Source organism: Rattus rattus, chromosome 2 (assembly GCF_011064425.1).
Source record: "Rattus rattus isolate New Zealand chromosome 2, Rrattus_CSIRO_v1, whole genome shotgun sequence".
Taxonomy (NCBI): domain Eukaryota; kingdom Metazoa; phylum Chordata; class Mammalia; order Rodentia; family Muridae; genus Rattus; species Rattus rattus.
The window spans coordinates 67,137,148-67,161,136 of NC_046155.1; the positions used below are offsets into that span (position 1 = coordinate 67,137,148).

At 46.4% G+C, this 23,989-nt stretch overlaps 1 protein-coding gene across 1 annotated transcript in view; it reads right to left on the bottom strand.

The window, feature by feature from the left end:
- The window catches only part of Dock1 (dedicator of cytokinesis 1), a 499,905-nt gene that overhangs the window by 396,423 nt on the left and 79,493 nt on the right, over window positions 1-23,989 (bottom strand). Inside the window, exons 11-16 of the mRNA XM_032892397.1 lie at window positions 17,253-17,325; window positions 13,714-13,856; window positions 9,672-9,797; window positions 5,847-5,971; window positions 4,494-4,592; window positions 3,546-3,618 (exon numbers count right to left, since the gene is read on the bottom strand). Of these exons, the coding sequence (XP_032748288.1) occupies window positions 3,546-3,618; window positions 4,494-4,592; window positions 5,847-5,971; window positions 9,672-9,797; window positions 13,714-13,856; window positions 17,253-17,325 (639 nt within the window). The remainder of the gene's footprint in view (window positions 1-3,545; window positions 3,619-4,493; window positions 4,593-5,846; window positions 5,972-9,671; window positions 9,798-13,713; window positions 13,857-17,252; window positions 17,326-23,989) is intronic.

Here is a 23,989-nt window from a genome sequence, read left to right on the forward strand (position 1 = left end):
GGGATCGCTTCAAGTTTCTCTCCATTTAGTTTGATGTTGGCTACTGATTTGCTGTATATTCTTTTATTATGTATAAGTATGGGCCTTGAATTCCTGATCTTTCCAAGACTTTTAACATGAAGGGGTATTGAATTTTGTCAAATGCTTTCTCAGCATCTAATGTGATGATCATGTGGTTTTTTATCTGTCTGACAAGAACTTCAAGTGTCTGAAGAAAGAAACTGAAGACCTCAGAAGATGGAAAGATCTCACATGCTCATGGATTGGCAGGATTAATATAGTAAAAAGGACCATATTGCCCAAAGCAATCTACAGATTCAATGTAATCCCCATCAAAATCCCAACTCAATTCTTCATAGACTTAGAAAGAGCAATTTGCAAATTCATTTGTAATAACAAAAAAAAAAAAAAAACAGGATAGAGAAAACTATCCTCAACAATAATAGAACTTCTGGGAGAGTCACCATCCCTAATCTCCAGCTATATTACAGAGCAATGGTGATAAAAAAAAAACTGTATGGTATTGGTACAGAGACAGGCAGGTGGATCAGTGGAATAGAATTAAAGACCCAGAAATGAACGCATATACCTATGGTCACTTGATCTTTGATGAAGGAGCTAAAACCATCCAGTAGGTTGCCAACAAGTTGCCAGAAGGGCATGTCCTAGAATGTCAACACCAAGCTACACAGACCATGACAGGGGACATCTCATCGTTTGTTTCTCTCCAGGCCCTGCTCTAAGGTGGAAAGCATCTTGTGTTTGGCTAGTGAACAGCAAAGGTAGACGATGTGTACTGAATTCTTTCTTTCTCAGACCAATGGTGTATGCACTCATGCCCCTATGGCTGCCCTCAGTAGCTGGCAAACAAGACCTCATGAGCATCAGTTTTACAATGCTCAACATGTCTCCAGAACCACATAAGCTGCGGCCCTGGAGACTTCATTAATTATGCAAATGTGTCTTGGCATGTCAGGTGATAGCATCTTGTCTGTAATGAGTGCTTAAAACTGACGAGAAAAACAAGGATTTGGGAAATCAGAATGCTAGAGATCTTCCTCTGCTCTAGTGTAATTCGTTAATTAAGGGGAATGAATTTGTTAAGAAAGTGGCTCCAGAGTAATTCTGACACAGTCCTCAATGGAGTCTAGATCTCTTACCAACTATGCTTCCTCCACAGAGCCTGGAGGCCCCACAGCCTCTTACCAGCCTTGGAATGATGTGTGTCCACGAAACCACGCCTGCTCTACAGACGGTCTTTCCACCTTTTCATGAGTGCTTAAGTTCCTGCAGTCCTCTCAGCAGAGCACCGGCCTACACCTTGACCACACCTGGGCTGTTGCACCTGGGCAGGTCACACCTGTACCCAGAGAAGCCCTTTCGCCAGCCCCCATCTGTCCACACCCCACTTCTGTCGGTTCACACTTTACTCCTGGCTATCAATTCCTCAGGTGGTCCTGCATACTAACCCCATGCCAATACGCAGCCCAGAGTCAGCAGCAGGGGAGCCTCCATCTCTGTGTTGTATAGAGAGGCACTAACAATGACCAGGAGGCAGAAGCCATTCCCCAGAGGCACCATATTTCCCTTAATTAATGAATTACATTAAGGCGCTACACTATACTGTGGCATTAAGGCATAGGTGAGACCCTAAGCTTTTTTAGGGGCCACTAACTCAAAAGCCTCTACCCAGAGTTCCTCAGATATAACATGAGAATTCAGGCCAGGAACACTGACTGTGCAAGGGTTTCTGGTTATGTTTGATGCAGACAACACAGTGAAGCTCCCATATCAGCCTAAAGAGTGTAAGCTCACAGTCAGTGACTGTGCCCATCTCCCTGGGGTTTTAGCCATCCTGGGCACTATACGCACTGACCAGACTCTGTCCCTCTGCCTACTGGCCTGAACATGGCCTAGCCCTAAGGCAAACACAATGGGGACACTCCACATCTCCAGGAGCTGACCTTCACTCACCTGCACCTCACATTTAAACTGGCAACTGATGACTGTCTAACTCAGCTCCTGACATTTTCAAACTGCTAGGATGGGATTGTGAGAGGTGGCTGCCATGCTCTCCTTCCATCCCGGTAATCAGAAAGCAACTCTTTCAAAAAAAGGAGAAAATGTGAAGACATGTTCCTTCTTCTGGGAACATCTTCTAGGGATCCACCACATGGGCTCCTAGCTGTTCTAGAGCCATTGTTTAACTACTTCCTGGATGTGCACATCCTGTAAGCTGATGCTCACATATGGCTCTCCTGCTCTACAGAACGTAAGCCGTCTCCCTCCTAACTCCTTCAAAGGCTCAGGCTTCTCAGTGGCCAGAGAAGGACCACAAACCTTCCAACAATAAGCCTTGGCACATGCACATGTTCAGCCCAGCAGGCCACTGTTCAACTGCTTCATCCTCTGTCACATGCACCTGACCACAAGGAAGGCCTGAGCCCCCAGAAACTCAGATGGAGACACGCGAGCACTTCATCACAGTATCAAGGTCCTTTCAGGAGCCAGTGCTGTGCTGAAGACAGGCTAATGGATGGCGTTTCTGTCCTACACAAAGATCAGAGGGACTCGTGCTTCGGAATCTGCAACAGAGTCTAAAACTAATCGCTTCCCTGTGTGGCCCCCATGTGGTCCTCTGAGGCACTCTATAACAGAGCTCACCCTTCTCACAGATCCCATCTGGATAAAAGTACCCAACTCAGTGTCACACCTTTCAGTCAATGGAGGAGAGGAAGTAATTGCATCATCCTTCTGTGACAGCTTGGGGTTTATCATGGGGTTACATCCTTAGCAGACTCTTAATTCAACCACTGTGATGGAACCAGCCTCGGTAATCAGAGAGCAATTCTTTCAGAAAAGGGAGAAGATGTGAAGACATGTTCCTTCTTCTAGGCTTGGTAGGAAGGGCAAGGCTACAGCAATGCCTACGAGGGCTCCAGCTAAGCTCCAGCAATCACCAACAGATACAAGAGGGTTCAAGTCCTCGATTCTAAGAAATAACACTAAGACGCGGTTTTCCAAACGGTTTGCTGTGTTTCACTGACTTTCCTAATGGACTGGCACGGGGGCGTCAAAGAAGAAATGTGGATGGAAAGATAGCTCACAGTTAAGCACGCCCGCAGAGGAGCTGAGCTTAGTCCGCGGCATCTACACAGGGCAGCTTACAGCAGTGTGCAACTCCAGCCCCAGGAGATCTGACGTCTGAAGCTGCCTCCACCGAAGCTGCATTCACATCCACAAACCCACACTCACACACACGCAGACACGCAAGTCAAAGTAAAATCTTTAAAGACGAGGAAGAGAGGCACGAGAAAGAGGAGCAAGGAACGGGTGCACTCCCCATCCCGGAGGGAAGCAGGAAATGACTTTCTCTGAGATCTGTTCCATGATGTTCTCCAGGGGCAAGCTCAGGTGAAAGAAACGGCCAAGGAGCCATGACATCACTGTGAATGACAGCCATGTCCTACAGCAATTCAGAGCAGGTGCTGCGCGCTAGGCATTTCCCTTGAAAACAAACACTGATAACGCGGCCCATTACTCACAGTCCTGAGAGGATCTATGGCGGAAGGTAAATCGAAGGTGACTCCGGTTCACGTCCTCGATGGGGATGGCCACCTTGAAGAATTGGACAGGGATGTGAGTGCCTATCCCAACACCTTCCAGCAAGAAGTGCTTAATTCAACCTAGTTATCAGCACCAGGATAAACATTCAGGCCCCGGAGAAATGAAAACACCGTCTATCTTATCCGTATATGATTTCTGCAAAAGGCAAAATGTCTTTTGAAAATTTAAACAAGATAATATTGTGAAGGACACCAAGCCAACTCGGCTAGACAGCCAGATATTTTTTTGTGTTAACACTCAGATGCACACCGCTCAGATTCTATTTTTGAAAGCCGTTGTCTTCATTGGAGCCGCTACATAAAGGTATCTACATTCCACCGGCAGCTGCATCAAGAAAGCTTTCCTGTTGCATTCTGGCCAAAGAACAAGGCCTCGTGTGTGTGGCCTGTAAGCAAAGGCTGCCCCTGATGTTCATGTCAGCATCTAAATTCCAGGGGCCAGGCTTTACTTCCTGTAATTCAGGTTCATAGGGTAGGGGCTGGGGTGGTGGTAGTGGTTACACCTGACAGTGGAGTACCATGGTGCCATGAGCCGCACCATGACAGCACTGTGACAAAGTCACAGAAAGCAGACCCAGTTCTCAAGAATAACCTCCGCACATTGACGTCCCTGCTTCTCCCTATGTGGTGCAGGGGCAGAAGGCCACACCCACACCAGACTCGGGGAGAGAAAAACAATAGCTATCTTGAGGATGTGGCAGTTCCTCTCCATCCAAGTCCTCTCTTTTTGAGGGAGATAAGGGTAACTGTAGTAGAGGAATTCCTTGGGTGGGACCTTGACAACCTTGAGCAACTTTGCTTTGTGTGGTGTGAGGGAGGATTTCACAGCCAGGCCCCGGGGATGAAATGACCATAGAGATGCAATACCTTAAGGGTCTCGAACCAGCGAGGCTGCTTCACTTGGTAATAAATCACTGATTTGTACTCAGAGATGGCCTCGTCGCCAGCACCGGGGAAGATCACGTGCTTTAGGAAAAGGCACAAACAAAGAGTTCATGGTAAGAATGCTGAGGTGGCTCAATGTTTGCTAAAGGCTCTGGATGCCAAGCCGAAAACCAGAGTTCAATCCCAAGACCTGCATGGTGGAAGCTGAGAACTGACTCCTGTATGTGTAGGCATGTACACACACACACACACACACACACACACACACACACGACACGAGTAATTGTTTTATTTATTTAGTTTTTAAAAGTGTTAACATTTGATCTCACAGTGTCTGCCCCTACGTATTCCTGTTGCACCCACCGAAGGAGAAGAGATAGTCAGTCAAGCAGTTGCCAATAAACCATTGCATTTGGTCCCCAGAATGAAGGGACAGGTCTGCCTGTGCTAGTGGTCGGTCTACACAATAGCCTCAGACCCTGGAGGTACAGACAATGATGAAAACATGGGGCAAACCTTGACTGCCACTTCTCCTGTCCCCTCCCCAACTCGCTTCAAATTACAATCTGAGCACACTTGCCTGATTTACTCAGCATGCCTAAAAGAAAAAGTTGTCCACCGAATAGGTGGTAGCAAGATTCATTCCTCTAGTCGTGAGGATTGCCTATCAAACTTCAACCAGACTCATACAATTAATACTCAAGGGACCGGGGCAGTATACCTTAAGGCTTCTAGAGACATAAGTGACACCATTTGAGGCCAGACAGGGAGAAGCAATGTGAGCCCTGTGACACAGAGCTGAGCTCGAGCACTGCCCAGCAATTGCTGTTTAGTCCAGTGGTGCCTAGAGGGACACCCCTCTGCTCATCAGAGGGAACCCCAGCCCACGGGCCACTCTGATGGAATCTGCTGGTTGCTTTGGCCATGAAGAGGAGGTACTGGTCACTTAGGGAAGGTGAGAGATAAGACAGATGGTCCTTAAAGTCCACCTCATTCTCTGACCCTGAGCAGATGCCTATTCCTCAGACTCCATTACCTCATCTCTCAAATGTTGAAAGCAATGGTCTCTGACCTACCTCTGTGGGGAAATAAGGCCCCTTTATAAGTCTGAGCAAGAAATGTGGTCAAAACCTAGAGGGATCTCCTGAGACAGGCTGATGACCTGGATCCCCAGGACACAACGGCAAGCAGGGAAAGGGAGGTGAGCATCAACACACATCCCAACATAGGACACACAGCCAACCAAAAACACCTCAGTTCCTGCCGCAGAGCCAAGGTGGACATTTACACAGTTGAACTTGAACCCTACAGCCAAGACTCAGAAAAAAGAGATACCTCCAATCGCTTCCCATCTTCATCATAGACAGACACCGTCACCTCCACATTCTTCGCGGTTGTTTTACTGCCTTTATCAAAATCCCCTTGAACTAATGTCACATAGATATCATTTCGAACATCACCTGGGGGAAAATTATATCTTTAATAGCAATCCGTCATTCATAGCATAACTGTGAATTTAGCCAAATTGTCGGAAGCACTTATAAATACTGCATTAGATGGTTCTGAACTATTTCCTACAAAACAGTCTGGGCTTCTAAGGCATGGCAAAAGCTATTTGCATCAACTTCGTCTCTGCACCTCTGTGAGGTATTGAGAGTGGCCCCAATGCCACTGATGGAGCTACAAGGACCTAGACCCTTTGGAGCATCCCATGATCAATAGAGACCTTGTAAGCTTCCCAGGGACTATCACTGTGTCCTCAGAAGCCAGCACACATGCAAAAGAGAACTAGCATTTCTTTTTGCGAGTTCTCCTTTGCTTCCTTCGAACTGTCTGAATTCAAGCTTTGAATCGAAAGCTAACTGAGAATGAGAACCATGAGGCAGGGACGAGGGGTGGGTCACTATGTGGTTCTTCTCTTCTAGGAGGTAGCTGTCAGGAAACAAGTGGGAAGAACAAAACAGAACTATAGGAAGCAAACAGAATTTTGCAAGGGGCAGGAGTAGGTTTTTGTTTTCTTTAGTTTTTATGACAGATCACTTGTCACCCAAGGTGGCCCCCAATTTACAGCAATCCTGCCTCAGCCTTCCAAGTGCTGGGGTATCAAGGGTATAGCACCACATAAACCTCGTGCATTTTAGTATAAAGTGGACCTTTAATTATAGTGAGGGCAGATTAGAACAAATGAACTTAGAGTCTTCTTTCTGTTGAGAACATGTGGTCCGGGAAAGCTGCAAGCTTCCTTAGCCTCATGATGGAGAGGAAGCGTTATTACTGATCTTCTAACTGGTCCTCAGGCTGCCTGGTGAGACCCTCACCCAATCCAGCTCTGCACAGAAAAGCAGACAGTGAATCGGACCCCAGTTGTGCTTAAGGATGGGGACTTCTTAAGGGGAAAAAGCCTTTTCTTGTTTTCTTGTTTTGTTTTTTTTATTGTGCTTTTTAAAAAATTGCTCTATTTTGGCTTTTAATGGAATCAACTATTAAATTAAAGTTGCATTTAAAAGTCATTATTGTAATGGTCCCAGTAGGTTGCTCGACAGCCATGGTAGCTGCTCAAAAGAGGGGAAGCATAGCTGCCATGGCGGATACTCCCCACAAGAGAGGTTAAAAAGATTTGAGTATGAGACCAGGGCTGCAGGAAGCAAGACTTTACACCTAAGACCTACCCCTTGTCAGCTGTGAGACCTCAGATCAGTCCCTTCACACCCTGGGCTAAGACGACACTCAACAGCTGGACTGGTTTGGCGCACCTCAACTGTACGTTTCTTAGCTGGAAATTTCTATTGAAACATAAAAATCATAATCTTCACCTGCATGCATATGTGCACACAGGTGTATGTGCAGCTGTGGAGGCCAGAGGACAACATCAACTGTAAAATACAATCATCCACCTCGCATTTCAGGACAGTTTCTCACTGGCCTAGACCTCATCAATTCATAGAAAGAAAGAAAAAAAAAAGACACCATTTGCAGTGGTTAAACCCTAATGAAGGGTACCACATAGACTTTCAGCCAAGGCTAGGCACACGTGAAGTAGACATTAGTTGCTAGAAGATGTTGAAGGTTTGTCTTTTATTATATATTGTAATGCTAATTATGGGCGTCGCCCCCCTCCCAAGACCTGGTGTCTGCACTTAGACTCTGTGACCCTGCCCAAGTTAGTTTTGATTGGTGAGTAAAGATGCTGACAGTCAATAGCTGGGCAGAAGAGAAATAGATGGAGTTTAGGTTTTGCAGGCTTGGGAGAGAGGAGGACCATGAGGAAGAAGAATGTGCAGGAAAGGAGAAAGAAGAAGCTGCCATGAGTTAAGGGTCAAGAGACTGTGGCACTGAGGGCTGCCCTATTGGAGTTAAGAGCAGCACAGATGGAACATAGTAAATATAAGTAATAACTCGGGGCTATCGGTAGGAATATAGATCCTAACGGCATGGAGGGTAGACAGCTGCCCAGCTAGTGTGCTGCTTAAGTCTTATTAAAAATAGAAAGGCTGAGTGTGCCTTTCATCCGGGAATTCAACTACCAAAGGCAGGGTAGGAACCCAAGGCCAGGAGTTAAATTATTTCTACTATAAGAAGATGTGACTGGATGCTATCATCTTCCCAACTCCACGGATACCATGGCTTCTCCCCTGCCTCAGTCCTTGAAAGAGGATCCAGAGTAGTATGGGTCATGGGCATGTAGAAGGATCAACAGGGGTGTGGTAGCACAGGCTCTCCCACTGTGCAAAGATGCAGGCTTCCACAAAGTAGAGAAGAAGGAATAACGCAGAGGGGCCACTGAACTAAGTATGGGAGCATGGCAGGAGAACTCCAACACTGTGGACTTGGTGCCATTGGCTGGCCAGTGCTTACTCAGCCCACAGAGACCAAGGGTAACACACTCCAGCTTGAGTCCCTTGCTAGCAGCCACTCAGCATGTGGAATCTTGTCTTGACCAGAACCATGGTCAGCACCATGGGTTCTCCAAAAGTCGATCATGGGATAACTCAAGAACTCTGCTATCCCAAGTTCAAAGAACTTTGCAAGCTTATCTACAACAAGGGGAAATCTATCAGCACGAGGAGGAAATTCCCAGTGGTCCCAGTTGGGATGGTTAGGGTTCAGGGTCTACTTGACAGGCTGATAGACTAGAGTCTCCAAGACAGTGGGCTCTTGTTGTACTTGTGAGAGATTATTTTAATCATGTAAGCTGGTGTGGGAGGACCTACATTAACTGTGGGTAGAATCATTTCCTGGGCAGCGCTTCCCAAACTCTATGAAACAGAGTAAGCCAAGCAGTAGCTGGCATTCATTGCTCTCTTGTCTGCAGCAGAGGCCATGTCTGTTGACCATGGTGTGGCTTGACCCCACTTTCAATGCCCATTGCCCACATGCTTTGGGGCTATGGTTTAATTTTGATTGGAATTAGTCAACACCACTCTTAAAGTGTCCAAGCTCCCTATGTGGACCACACCAGACAACACAAATAAACACTTGCTGCAAATCAAATGATGCCTTAAGGATGAACACGAATACACATCCCAAGCACAGATATCAATAGCAATATCACATTATGGATATAGATATATTTAGAAACTAGAAAGTGTTTTAAATATAAAAGAAAAATGTTCATGTATTAATTCATGCAGCTTAAAATACATGGCTGAGCTGGAGTTACATCAGTGTGGTAATGAACACCCCTGAGCAGGTCCCAAGGAAAGCATCATCCTTCTGAACTGCTTGGCATTGGCCTGGGTATCTGACCCACCCTTCCTTCCTTCCTTCCTTCCTTCCTTCCTCCCTCCCTCCCTTCTTTCCTTCCTTCTTCTTTCTTCCTTCCTTCCTTCTTCTTTCTTCCTTCCTTCCTTCTTTCCTTTGATCAAATAACTAATTTTATGCTTATTGGGTGTCCATTCCTCCTGACATGTAAGCTTTGTAATTAAGGAGAATCCTAATCCTACCAGAAGCCCAGTGATCAAAATGTGTATCCAACCACTGTGTGTGGTCTCAGCCCTTGAGCACTATAGTTATTCTTAACAACCCTGAGCCTGCCAACGTACAGCCACATATTCTATACCGTCCCTACAAGAGCTCTTGCACATTCCTATCCATACATCACTCGTCATGGCTAGTGATCTCTGCATGGAGCTCAAAGGCCATGAGAGAGGCTAGCCTTACCTGGCATGATGATCTCTGGAAACCCAGTCTTGCGGGCCACAGCTGTGGTCCTGTCCACCAAGTGAGGAAACTCCTTCCGAATCTGATGGATGTCTCCAGGAAGTAATTTCAAGGTTACCCACAAACCTGGAAAAACAAAGTCATGTTTATCTCAAGTATGTGGCTAAAGATAATTTCAGTGGCTGAAAAACTTTTAATCTACAGAGCAGCATCGTAAACAGAAATATTCAGGCAAATGTCTGGGCAAGAGGCACCCAGCACGGTGGCACAAACTCAGTCCAGGTACAAACGTTGCCTGTGAGATCAAACAGTAAGTCTGTGAGATGGAAAGGAAGTGGATGCTCTATGTGCAAAGGACAAGTGGTTCTTAGGAATTATCTCAATTTAGGAAAACTCAGAAGGTGGCACTTATGATAGAGGCTGGGAAAGGCAGGAAGAAACTTAGAGGCTCACACCCACCATGGAGGTCTGCATCTGGAGACCAGAGAGGACCATGATACCGTGAGGAGGTCCAGAGGGCTCAAGAGGAAGCCAGGGCTCTGACCTGAAAATAACCCAGCAGCTGCAGGTAGAAGTTAAAGGAAAATACTGAGTCAGGAGAGGCTGCAGGCCAGCACTTGAGCCTAAGATGGTGGATGGGTTTAGAAAGATCAACAGGGGGTCAAACCACAGAATTCAGGAAAGACAAAGAGGAAGAAAGTGGCTCTCAGAGCACCTGCTGTGGGCATCCTTAGAAAGTGCTCTGCACCATCCTCCAAAAGAAAGCGAGCTCCAAGTGGCATTCTAAGGAACACACAGTCTGGGAGAGAAAGTCCCAAAGAATGTGTGAAAGGATCTTTCCACTTGCAGCTCATGCTGAAGAGGAGCTGGAGAGAATGACAGAGCAGGAAATGTGTCATCCACATGGACAAAGTGTGAAACTCAAATGGGAAGGGGAGTGGGGGTGGAAATGAGCAGCAAAGAGGTCCCTGCGGCTCCTAGGTAAAAAGGGCAGGGCAGATGCTGGTGAGAAAAGAATGAAGCTCAACAGATAACCAGGGAGCAGGAACTACATAGAGTAGAGAAACAGACCTAGGCACAGACACCAGGAACTGCCAGCACAATTGGTCTGGTCCCATTTCTACAAGTTTCCTTTTCTTTTTTCTCTAAGATAGAAAATTCCAGATCATGACAGAGTACCAAAGAGAAAAGGGTGCCCAGAAGAGGGGATCTCAATGAATGACACCAGAGGGAGGATGGAACCAAGAAAAGGGCACACGGACCATGTCTCAGGAAGTGCACTGCATATGTGCACAAAGAACTGTAAAGGACCTGCATGTGTTCCCTAACCCATACTCCCAGGAGCTGTCAGTATCTCGACACACCCAGGCTATGGGCTACTTTTCTGTAACTCACACTAAAGGACAAAAGGCAGCGCTGGGCATGCAGAAAGTTAAAGACCTTCAAGGGGCTGGGTACTTTACAGTCCAACAAACTAAACCTAGTTATACTAAATAACATCAGCGAGGTTGCCTTGCAAATATGCTCACCAACAGTTTGCTCATATAACAGGATGGATAAGTAGACTATTGGTGACACTGTTCAATTTGTTACAATTGAAACACAGAGATTAGATAGTCCTGATTACATAGTGTTTAAAGTGCACTCCTTCCAGGGGAAAACAAGGCCAGTTGTCAAAGAATAAGTATGTTTAGAATTGATGTGTTTCGCCAGAATGACGGAACACACACGTGTGTTCAGCATTTCTCACAACGGAAGCTGGTGTGGACGTGAGGATCTGCTGTCGTGCACAACCAGAACTCAGAGGCAGGAACCAGAATCATGTTGGTTAAAGAGAAAAGAATCAAGGGGCCATGGATATGGCTCAGTGGCATGCACAAGACCCTGGGTTCCATCAACCAAGAGAAAAGAGGATGTTCATGACACTCTGCCTCTATGACTAGAAAACTGGATGCTACAGAGATGGAATCAGTCCAGGCCTTGAGCAATCCCACAGGAGGCACATGGGGCGGAGAGTGTGGAGAAATCCACTGGTTCTTGCAAAGATTATCATCTCCTTGTCTCCCATTCTGGGTCCTCTGGGTCCTCTGAAGATGGGCAAGCATCAGAGGTACCTGAGTCACTCTGACAGAAACAGGAGCCCACAGGAAGAGCCCAGAACACCCAGCAGTGACTGCTCTGGCCAAGTCTCCTTCAACTCTCCTAGGAATGACCTCGTTTCTAATGTGAGTGCGGGAGGAAGGGTCAGGGTCTAACTGAACCTCACTCAGGGATGCTGTTGGCTTGGTGATGCTGTTGACTCAACATGCAAAGATTATCTTTGCGTTCTCAGTATGGAAAGACTCAGTGTGTTCATTCAGAAAGACACTTACACCCCCTTGAAAGATGTCGTGGACATTCTCGGCTCTCACTCTCAACTGGGATCTGAAACCTCTCTCTACTCTCTGGTCACCCAAGGTAGCAGTTGCTATCAATCCAATCCAGGTACCAGCCAGAGTCCACGCTATTGCTGTGTAGCTCATAGATTCTGGCTGTGATCCATGAGCCTGGCTGTTTTGATGTTGGCCTAACACTATTACTATTTATCCTATGTGAGTCTGTGATAAACACAGCATCTTGAGGAAGCTACAAAAGGAACTGGAGGTCCGTTGGGTTAGGGATTGTTTAGCCAGAAATAAGGGAGCGGTCAGGCCTTGTACTAGCTCCTACCTCTGAGGAGACGCCCTGTGGTTTAAAAATACAGGGCAAATGGGAAGAGCTATAATCTATAAGTGGGGAGTCCTTGGTTCAGTTTAAACTTGCTCCATGTAAAAGACTATAATCCATAAACATTCTAGATGGAGTTGGCCAGAGAATGGGGTAAAGCCAAGACTAACTACAGAGATCTATCTGAGCTCCCTTTTCCAGAACTTTCTTTGGACTCAATAAACACTGCTTCGGACAACAGAAAGGGTTGGTTTGGAAGACTGGGGGCCGAGGGCGGCTGTTCCACTGAGCTCCTCTGAGTACATAGTATGGTGTACCAGATCAAGGAACAACCTGGTGCATGGATTTTTCCAAAATGTAAAAAGCAGGGTTAAAGTCCCCAATCTCTGAAGGTGACTTACTTTCCTCCATGTAAGAGGAAGGGCTTGATGACCAGTTGGTTTTTGGCAGGTCTCCTGGCCAGCCCAACACCAACTGTCACCAGCAAAAGCTGATTGATTCATTAGCACTGCCAGCAGAAGGTCAGCTGCTTAGACACGTCAGTGTGATATTCAAAATCCTGAAAACAGGAAGAGGAGCAGGAGGGTAGGAAGAAGGAAGGAGGAGGCTACTTGGATGACAGAAACAAGGAGTCACTTCCCCTTTGGGGACAGCGGGGCAATTACAGAACACTGGCAGTTCTGTGTCCAGACAAGAGGACAGGCCAGAGGGGAAGGAAATCAGATGAGGTGAGGCCACGGCTTTTGGGCAGGAGCCACATTCATGGCTGCTGTTGCTGTTACTATGGAATCTGGGTTTGGTTTTGGTTTGACTTGTGGACGTCCTTGCTTCTTTGTTCAGACTTTTAACTGGATGGCCTAAGATGACCTTGAACATCTGATCTCCCTAGCCTCCCAATAGCTAGGCTTATAGGCATGCCCCATCAAAGCCTATTTCCTGTGGTGCTGGGGATAGAACTCAAAGCTCTGTGTATGTCGAGCAGGCACTCTACCAGCCAAGCTATGTCCTCTGCCTTTCAGTTCTTTTAGGTGTGACAGTGGAAAGGGAACGAGGAGCACCAGGAAAGAGGAGGAGTCAAAGGCAGGAGCTGGTTCCTGTGCTGCTGGACTCCTGGGCCCTCTGTTCTTCAGAGAGCCCCAGCCCTATCCCACTCCTGCCCTCTTCTACACTCACCTGGGAGGCTGGTTCCCAGGAAACTACGAAGGTTATTGGTGAGATAGCCTACAGAGCTGCCCATCCAGTAGGAAGAAGCATTACCCAGTCCCACAAGTTCCAACAGGAATACCCCACCCCAGATTCCCCACACACCACAGACTGAACCAACAGAGATACACACCTTGTCCCTTGTGGTTGACTTCTTTGGCTGCAATGACTTTGTTTATGACAGTTTGAAGGAAGTCATTCTCCCCTGCCACCCTGGGTGAGAAACGGGATGACATGTTCAGCGGCTTGTGTCGAATGGCGTCGTCCAACGCGAGCCTGGAGGGCATGGGGCAACCAAGACCACAGGAGACAAAGGGGCACAGAGACCCGTGGGTGACAGTAACAGGGGGACACAAAAGAGCATCGCCACCAAGTATGAGAGAGTTGTCATGAGTCAACAAAAGACAAAGGGCAGGATAGGTGACAAGAGAGACAGGGAAAGCATCAATCAGGAAAATGGTGAACCATAGGAGAGAGGTCCAGCCGAGGAGGGCACCCCACTCCCAGGGAACATGTGCACAGGGTTCCACTCCATTGCTAATGGACAGTCTGAAGGGGCTGCTCTGAAACTAAAGTGGCTGAGAGGTCTTGCATTCAACACTGATGGCTGTTTGCACCACTCAGCTAATGCTGAGCTAGTCGAAGGCAAGGAGAGATGAAGAAGGAAAAAAAAAAGAAAAACAGATCCCTTTTCTCTCCCAAAATAGCCTTCAAGCCTAATGACTTGAGAAGCCCTGCCTTTGGTTCCTCAATGTGTTCACAAAAGAGGCTCCAACTGCCACACGTGAAGGTAGCTCAGTCCTTGGAGAACTGAATTAATGGCTAGCATGACTGGATGCTGAACCCTGGACATCACTCGAAATATAGGCTATCAACACCCTTAGGCCTATGAGCCCATGCACATGTGAGTAGCCAGCACAGGCAACATGCATCAGGAGAAATACTGTGTGGTGCCACCAAGCACAATGGGAAAAGAGTGCAAAAGCATACATCAGGTACAGAGCATTTAAAATCAATTCAAGGAACAAGGACTATGTCATCCATCACTTGAGCCAAGCAACTCAAAGGAGCTGAGCACTGCTCTAATTTATTTCACCAAGTTAAAAAGAGATGAACGAGAGAGTGAGAGAGAATGCACACTGTTTCCCTTCCTAAAACCAACCCTGTGAGGTGATAAATCCATTTTAATGGAGCAAAAAACGTTCTCATTAGCATGACATTTCCCAGAGAATGGTTTCCAGGCTTATTTTGCTATGAGAATCATACTACTTTTTTCTTCTATCGCTGCAGATATTAATCGGTGTAGACATCATCCTCTCGAAGAGCAAGACTCACAGATAACACAACAGGTGAGCATGTGCTAAGTGGTTTAAAGTGGACTTCCACTGCTGGAGGGAGGGAAAAGCCCAGTGGCAACACACAGGTGATCTCAAAGGCCAACTGCAAACCAGGAGGCAAAACCTGACAGATCATTTCACCGACGTTTCTAATACCTGAAGTTAATGTTTTGTTTGAGGTTTGGTTTTTGATGTTGTTGTTTTTGCTGTTGTTGTTTTGGTTTTTTGTTTCCCTATAGAGGAAACAAATGAACAACAAGGAAATTCACTTCGTAGGAGGGTTGGACATTCGTACATCCTGTAGTCTTGATGAAATTGAAGCCTTAGGAACAGTAGGAAACCCTTTCATTTTTCAAAGGAAAAAAAGGAACTGAGTACTATAATCTGGCAGAAGCGGATTTTGTTTACCACCACTTTGTCAGCCATGTTCCAGGATGGGAATATTTCCTGTGTGTGCTAAAGAGGCTTCCGGGTTCTACAGCATGGAGTTATCTATGCTTGCTATGAGTGGGATTATCCAGGATAACTGTCTACAGAGATGGAAATGAGCACCTACATGCCTTCTGCAATGGTTACTGCTTATTGTCAACCTGACAGACTCTAGAATCACTTGAGAGATAGAATTCTGGGCATGCGCTGGGGAGGTGGTATGTTGAGAGCTATAACTGAGGTAAGAAACCGGCCCATTATGGGTGGCACCATTCCCTGGCTGAGATCCTGGGCTGTATAAAATGGGAAGAGCGAACTGAGCACAAGGATACATTCCGATGAAGGACTAGAGCCTTGGACTAAGTTGCATGTGTTAGGATATTTTATCATAGCAAGAGGAAAAGAAACCAAGACACTACCCACTATGGCTACAACCAGCCCTGCATGGCCCTAACACTTGTAACAGACAGATGTGATTGAAGAGCTACGTTTTAATTCTACTCAGCTGTAATTAATATAAAAAGCCACATGGGGCTAGTGGTTAGCAGAGGCCAGACAGAAAAGTAAATGACAAGCATTTAAGTCACAAGAGACCTCTGCCTCCAATTGCCTGTGGTGAAACATGTGGGACTTGAGCCCAACTTTAGTCTATAGGATGTTGAGTTTAAAGTCATTCCTCACAAGACGGAAGATCTTCTATACTGCAGCACAGGGAAGAGTACTCTTTTAATACACAAAAAAGTCTTCATCCTAAACAACTGTTCTCAAGTCTGCAGGGAGTCGGGTGGTCCCTGATGACCTGGGCAAGAGGCAAGAGAAGCCCTTACAACAGGCCTCCCAACAACAGGCCTCCTCCAGACACCCATGCTCACAAGCCTCCCCTATCCCTCAGCCAGCACCTCAAAAGCAATGCTCCCCTACCCGCATGAAGCCTAGAAGTCTTTGAATAAAAACAAGATGGAAAAGGAAAGAGGACAGAGGAAACTGCAGAGTCCTGGGGCAGGTCACTCTAACCCCAACTGCTCATTCTCCAAGGCTGTCTCCGGCAATTAACCTGAAGTACCCAGTTCTCTTGCCTCCAGCAAACAGGAGTGAACCGGATCAAGAACCACCCTCACTATAATCACCTTACCCACAGGTTCTAGCTTCAAATCAGAGAATAAGCTCACAAATTGACCCTGTTTGCTTTGCCCATGTTCCCTCGTACTCTCGAAAGATCTCAGATCAGAAGTGGGCAAAGCCTGAAGGAGAGAGAGAGAGAGAGAGAGAGAGAGAGAGAGAGAGAGAGAGGAGGAGGAGGAGGAGGAGGAGGAGGAGGAGGAGGAGGAGGAGGAGGAGGAGGAGGAGGAGGAGGAAGGAGGAGGAGGAAGAGAGAGAAAGAAAGAAAGAAAGAAAAGAAAGAAAGAAAGAAAGAAAAAGAAAGAAAAGAAGCCAAAACCTGCTCATCTGAGCAAAAAAAATCAAGACAGAAAAATCAGCAGCCTGCTTACAAGCCTTAAGGTGCTATTTCTCGCTTTACAAAAGAATTCATCATTACTTTGTTTGGTTTCTATTTTAAAAAGCAGCAATCTCTTGTGATGAATCTGAAAGTATTGTATTTTGAAAATGTGAATTGCTACGAGAACAAATCGATTATGTAAAGAAACATGCTCCCTGCAGAATTGTAATCTTTCTACTGATAAGGTAATTCAGGGAACACAAGGAACATCGGGACCATACACAAACCTCATTCCATTGTTCTCACAGTTCCCCAGCAGTGACTGCAGAGATTCCTTATTATTGTAAAGTAAATGAATCCTGACTGGGCTTAAGGAATGACCTTACCGGTAAACTATTAACTAGTAAACTATTAACCGTGGGGTCTTCGTGCTGCATTTGGTTAAGGACAGGATTATCTCATACTTACGGCTGGAAGGGGATGAAGTGCTGTTTATCTTCATCGTCCACTTTCCCGTTTATGATGTCTGTTACGTCCATCACTGGGCAAAGAAAAGAACAGAAAGGGTTGTTACAGCTTCAGTGCCACCACTATAGAAAGTCAAAAAAAGACCTAAGGAAGCATAGACCATGCTCTACCATGAACCGTACAGTAGAATCGTCTCACATGTAAGTCCGTTATTGCAAGATACTTGACAGACAGATTAAGTCATCTGAACATGTTGGCCCCAGTGGGCAAGGAGCTCAAATAGACAAGTCTACTGAATAATTTCCTTTGCCTGTTCCGCGGGGGTCACTCTAGGGATCTGCTGCCCAACACAAAGTCTTGCATGAAGGAGCCATTCATTCTGCATCAAGGGGCACCTAAGTGTGTGTGTGGGGGGGGGGCTCAAGTGCGATAAGAAACGGCTCTTAGATTCATTTCACTCTTTTAACTTTATTTTGAACAGCACTTCCAGCAAGCAGCTACCTACTCATAATAACATAACACGCTATGATAGTTAATACTGACTCAACAGATCCCAAGTCACCTAGGAGACAAGCCTACACACACACACACACACAGAGAGAGAGAGAGAAAGAGAGAGAGAGAGAGGGAGAGAGAGAGACTTTCAAGAGTTTAACTAAATTCCCTCAGCTTCTGAGCATGTCTGTGAGGGACCATCTAGACAGATAAATTTAGGTGGGAAGACTGGCCATCCATGGGCCCAGGGTCCTGAACTGAAGTGAGCTGAGCACAAGCATTCATCCCACACTGCCTCACGGTCTTAGCACCTGGCCTTCTCGGTGCCATCTTCATGCCATCCACACCATGGTGGACTGGATTCTCAAGACAGAAGCCAAAACAAGCACCCACTTCCTTAAGTTCCTTCCGTATCAGGTGCTTTTCCATAGCAATGAGAAATGTGACTCAGACACAGTCTAGCAATAACATAATGACAAAATGAAACAATTGGCCAAGAGCAGGTCCCTGTGTCAGTTGGACACTCGGGGTTGACCCTCACTTACCTGCTGGACATTGAGGAAACTGAGGCACACAGACAAGAACGAACAGACATCCCAAAGCCACAGGTCTAACAACATCTCACCATCTCGGCTCCCTGTATTTTCTCCCTTGTCTTCACCGGTGTGGCCCAGGCTCACCAGCCTCCACACTGTCTACCTTAAATGAGAGGCTAGCTCTCCTGGCATTCAGGGCTTTGCTCTGGGCAGCTTTCTGTCTTCCTAACCACAGCCAAGCACAGCTCAAAAACCCTCAAGGGAACTGGAACGGTTCTCTACCATGTCCTTCCCTACCCACACATCTGAAAGAGTGGTACAGGTCTTTCCTAGTGACCAGTTTCCCATACTGAAACTACAGGTAAGGTTCATTTCTACACAACCCCACTCAGTTCTGTGGTAAAAGTGTGAAGGATCCCCTCAGGTCCACATCCTTGATGCTTGGTCCCCAGCTGGTGGCACGATTTTGGAAGATTGTGAAATCGTTAACAAAAGGAGTCCTGCTGAAGTAAGTGGGTCACTGGGAGCAAGCCTTGAGGTTTTATAGACCGGTCCCTCTTCCTGTCTGCCCCCTTGCTTTCTGACAATGGAAACAGTGTCACCAGCTGCTTCAGATTCCTATTTCCTTGATGTCTCCCCACAGTGGAAGGCTGTACCCTGGAAACTGGAAGTCAAAATAAACCCTTCCTTATTTATGCCACCAGATAGGATATTTGTCACAATAAGAAAATTAACTATCAGCATAAAGGACTACAGAAAGAAAGGCCATGCTTCATCTCCTGTACTATGGCAGAGCCCAGGAGGCCACTGGGGAAACAATCACACACAGTTCACTAAACCAGCAGGACCGTGGGTCTAAGAACCAACACATGCGACCTGCAATGCAGGGAAACGCACCCGGATGACTGGAGCACTGGCCAACGGCTGCTGAGAAGGAGGCCTGGCAAAGATCAGGTCTTCACTTGGGATCCAGGGGACTCACAGCAGGGATCCAGCATAAGGTCACATGCACACGTGCCCAAGCCCACCTTTTCACTACCAGCTCAGAATCAAGAAACAGAGAGTTTCAACAGCAGTCCCTTCAAACAGCCATGTCCAGGGCAGTTAGGATGAACTCATCAGACCATCCACTCACAATCATATGGCTGGCTTTTCTATCTCCATGGAGACCCCTCTCTCTCTGTCATAGATCTTATCTCGTCAGCTAATTGTAGCTCTTCCACATTACCTGCCCCCCTTGCTAAGTGTCCAGAGTCTTGCCCCAGAACGGACCTAGGCTTATGGAGAATTTGCAGGAACACACACAGCAAAGAAGCAAGGCAGGGGCTAAGACCACATACACATGTGGAAAACAGCCTTTGTCCAGCTTACTGTTAACTAATGATCACACCTCCAAGACCACCAATCGTTAGCCTCATGAGAAAATATCAAAGGCACAAGAATTTCCTCAGGGCTCATCCAGGACAAGCTCTGTGCCCAGGAAGAACTCACTGTGGTCTGGATGGGGTAAGGCACTTTCTCAGTATTATTTCTGTGGCTGCGATAAAATACCCTGACAAAAAGCAACAAAGAGGAGAAAGGGTATACTAGACTTACATTTCCAGGTTACAGTCCATGCATGGTGGAAGGAGCTATAAACAGCTAGTCACATTGTATCCACAGTCCAGCACGGTGACAAAACCAAAAATGGCCTGCAGGCCTGATTACTCGATTGCTTGTTTGCTCGATTGCCTGCTTGCTTACTTGCTTCTGTTATATAGTTAATGAACCTCTGCCTAAGGAATGGTACTATCCACAGTGGGCTGGTTGTTCCCTTATCAATTAAAAACCAAAATAATCCCTGCTAGACATGCCCACAGTTCTCTGTCACAGGTCTCATCCAGGCTAATTTCTTCAACATAATTCTTCCAAAAATAATTCTAGGTTATAACAAGTTGACAATTAGAGCTATCCATCACAGATTGCCAAAACAGGAAATGAAATGGCCAAGCCCAGAGTCTCTACATCCAATCATCTACAGTCAGCATGGGGTCTCCACCTGGGAGGAAGGGTGTACTATGATAGGGACAAGGAAAGAAGCCATTATCCAAAATGTCCATTCTAGTTGCAATCAACAGGATCATGTGTATGGCAGACCCAGAAACAAGGGCACAGCAGGGAGCAGGGATATGGAGAGGAAGACAGAAAGGGAGAATCCGAAATATAGCACAAAGAAAACAAGAGACAAGATAGAGAAGCAGGCTTCAAGGGAGAGGGAGAAAGAAGGACCTGCAGCTATAGCCGTTGATGACATGAATGATGCATCCATGCAAGTTGCTCACAGCATTGGGCACAAAACAGGAGACATTGAGGACCACATGTGCTCTCTCACTCAGTAACCTTATCAGAGGGGCTTCCCTATAACCAATCAGATTGGGTGCTTAGATTTGAGAGCACTCACCACACCCTGAGTCCCAGAGAACTGCTAATGTGAGTGCAAAGCTGTAGATGGTAGACCCCGACGTTAAGCGTCTCAGTATGTAAAGGGTGCTCATACAAACTGAGCGCACCACAGCGCCCTACAAATAGTGAAGCTGGTAAAAGGAGACCAAGACACGAAAAAAGCCAACAAACAATCAAAATGACCTCACACTGGTTAGTGTGATGCTGCTCTTGTCTTATATAGTTCTCTGGACATTGAACCAGGGCTGCACAGAGGGACTGATTTCCCTGGCTAGGTATTCCCATAAAAGCAGGGAGAAGTTTAGAAAAAAAGGCACACCAAAAATAAAGTTGATGTGCTACCCTGGCTGTGTCAAATTATGAATGATTTATTTAATTATCTTTCTTTTCCATAAAATTTCCATGGTTTTCCCACTACTGTCAATCACTTCCGCATTATCAAATGTTTTAACAGAAAGGATCATGACATATTATTTTCAATAAAAGACTAAAACCTGTAGGCTTAAAGGTGCATGAATGCCTTTCTCATTTTAAAAGTTCTAGCTCTGTTGACACAGATGAGCAGAGATTGTTCTGGAAAAAGCCTCAAAATTAAATCTGTGCATGTGGACATAGGAGCTGCATATGAATGGGCAGAATCCCAGTACCAAAAAGTCAGTCTTCTTTCTCAAGTATGAGGAGGGGGTTCCTAACAAGAATGGGAACCTGGATCTGGGAGGTGTTCTGTGGGAGACCAAAGTCTGGGCCAGGAAAGGAGAGCATGAGCAGAGCATTCTGAAGACCAACACATAAGGAAGGGGACCCGGCAGGCTGGAGCACTGCCACTTGCCAATAAGAAATTAAAGAAACCTGGGCCCACAGAGGCTCAGAGAGACGAAATCACCAACCAAAAATCATACAGGGACTACACCTAGGATCCTTACTCATTTATAGCAGATGTGCAGGTTGGTCTTCCGGTGGGCCCCCTAACAAATGGAGCACAGAGGCTGTCTCTGACACTGTTACCTCTCACTGGATCCCCTTCCCCTAGCCGGAAGAGAACTCACTAATTCCTGCTGTGACTTCATGTCCCATGAAGGGGTAGTAGGTTCCCCTTCTCGTAGGAGAAGGTGAGGGGGTAATGAGGGGAGGGATTTGTGAGGGTGGAACTGGGAAGAGAGAAGGGAGAAGAGCTGCAACTGGGATGTAAAGTGAACTAATCAATCAATCAATTTTAAAGAAAAAAGTCTACACAATAAAAGCACAGGATAAAATATTCACCCTCAGTCTCAGGGCAGAAAGCTGAAATATAAGTAGATGCTCCAGGTAGTAAGTCAGAAAGCTGGTCCGCAAGTGACTGCAGAGGCCAGAGTGCGGTGCTGGGAGGCAGTACGAAGGAGCCCGCACTGGGCCTGAGTAGGTGAGAATTGCTGTGAAAGCAGCAGAGGTCCCTCTCTGAGGCCATGAGAATGAACACTTGTATATCCAGGCAAGGGATGGTGCAACTGCCTAAAATTACAGGCCTCCAAGGGCCTCTGCAGCAATTCATGTGGGAACTGCACAGCACTGTAGTGTGCAGGGTCCCACCAGCCAATCAAACAGCAGAAAGGACGAGGCTCATCTCTCAAGAATTTGAGCAGCAACAGGCTGGAGAGGCTAGAGTTTCTGTCCCGTGATTGGTTTCCAGCAGTCCTGAGTCTGCAGAGTACCACAGAGAGGAGACAGGAGACACTGATGCAAGTGAGAATCAGTGACCAGTGGGCCTCAGGAGAGGGGACAGTAATGGTCTCACAGCCAGAGATCCAAGTACAAGGGACAGACAGTGGCCCAGAGGTCCTCTCGCTTAACACATGGCACCTCCAGTTCAGAGAACCATCAGATCTGCTGTCCCTAATGCAGCACATAGCCTGGCTCCTGAGACATAAGGACACAGAAAGGCTCTGACCTAACTCCATACTCCACCAAGCAAATAAAAAGCATGTTACAGTCATGAAAAGGCCACCACAACATCACCAAGGACCATGACCACCAATCTGCCCACACTTCATCATCTGGTACTTCCCGGAACATCGCAACCAAACCAGAAAATGCTGGGCAAAAGCCCTATTTTAATCTGCAGAGGGAGAGACTGTCCGCCTCCAGCTAAATCTCATCTATGCTTTCACGAATCTAACGATGCTGTCACAAGGAGCTTATCAGCAGGATCTCTGTGGTGATCTAATAACCAGAGAAGCCGCAGTAACCATGCCTGAAGAAGGGGCTTACATTATCATGTCAGGGATCTCTCTGATGGCTTCAGGAAAGAATAGAGCACCCAAGACAAAAAGAAAAGAAAAGAGAAGAAAAGAAAAGAAAAGAAAAGAAAGGAGCAGTATTTCTTTAAAACTGCCATGCAGGTGGGATCAAGAGAAGCCAAGTTCTGATAAGCTTGGGAAAACAGGAGTAAGTTACACTGTGTGATCAAGTCTCAGGGATGGAAATGCTAAGTTTACCCAGAGTACCTGACAAAACAAGTCTACCCTCAACATCTCACCTTGCATTATAAAGACACTAGGACAGCCTACTAGAAACAGTTCAACAGAATTCTCCAGACTTATGACTATGATAGCCAACACATACCATTAATGGAAATTTGTCAGAACCCTCAGAACAGGGTCAGGAGGATGACTCAATAGGTTAAGTTGCTTGTTACATATGCATGAGTACCTGACTGTGATCCCAGGCCCCAAGTAGAAGTCTGGCATGGTAGTGCGGGACTGTAAAAAGGCCCTGGGGTGAAACCAGAAGACCCCTGAGGCTCGGTGGACAGATCAATGAGAGCCAGGTTCAGTGAGAGATTTTATCCAAAAAGTTGTCAAACAAGAGGTTGAGGAAGACCCCTCGCTTTGACCTCTGACTTCCACATTCACATATGAATACATATTCATACACACACACACACACACACACACACACACACACACACACACACACACACCCTGACAAAACACACAATGTCAACAGCAAAATGTTCCTGTAAACCACGGACTCTAAGAACTGTGACAGTTTGTCGAAAGCCTGTCACAAAGGTAACACTGACTGCTGATACAGATGAGGAGGACGCTGGGAGCAGGGTAAAACATATGGGAACTGTTTATTTTCATCCCGATTCTTCCAGAGCCTTTAATTTGACTGAAAATAAAAGTCTATTTAATTGAGTAAAAATTAAGTGCTGACTTTCTGGTAGCCAAGGAAAAAACTGTCATTGATCACTGATCATACGAAAAATAACAGCTAGCTACCAAG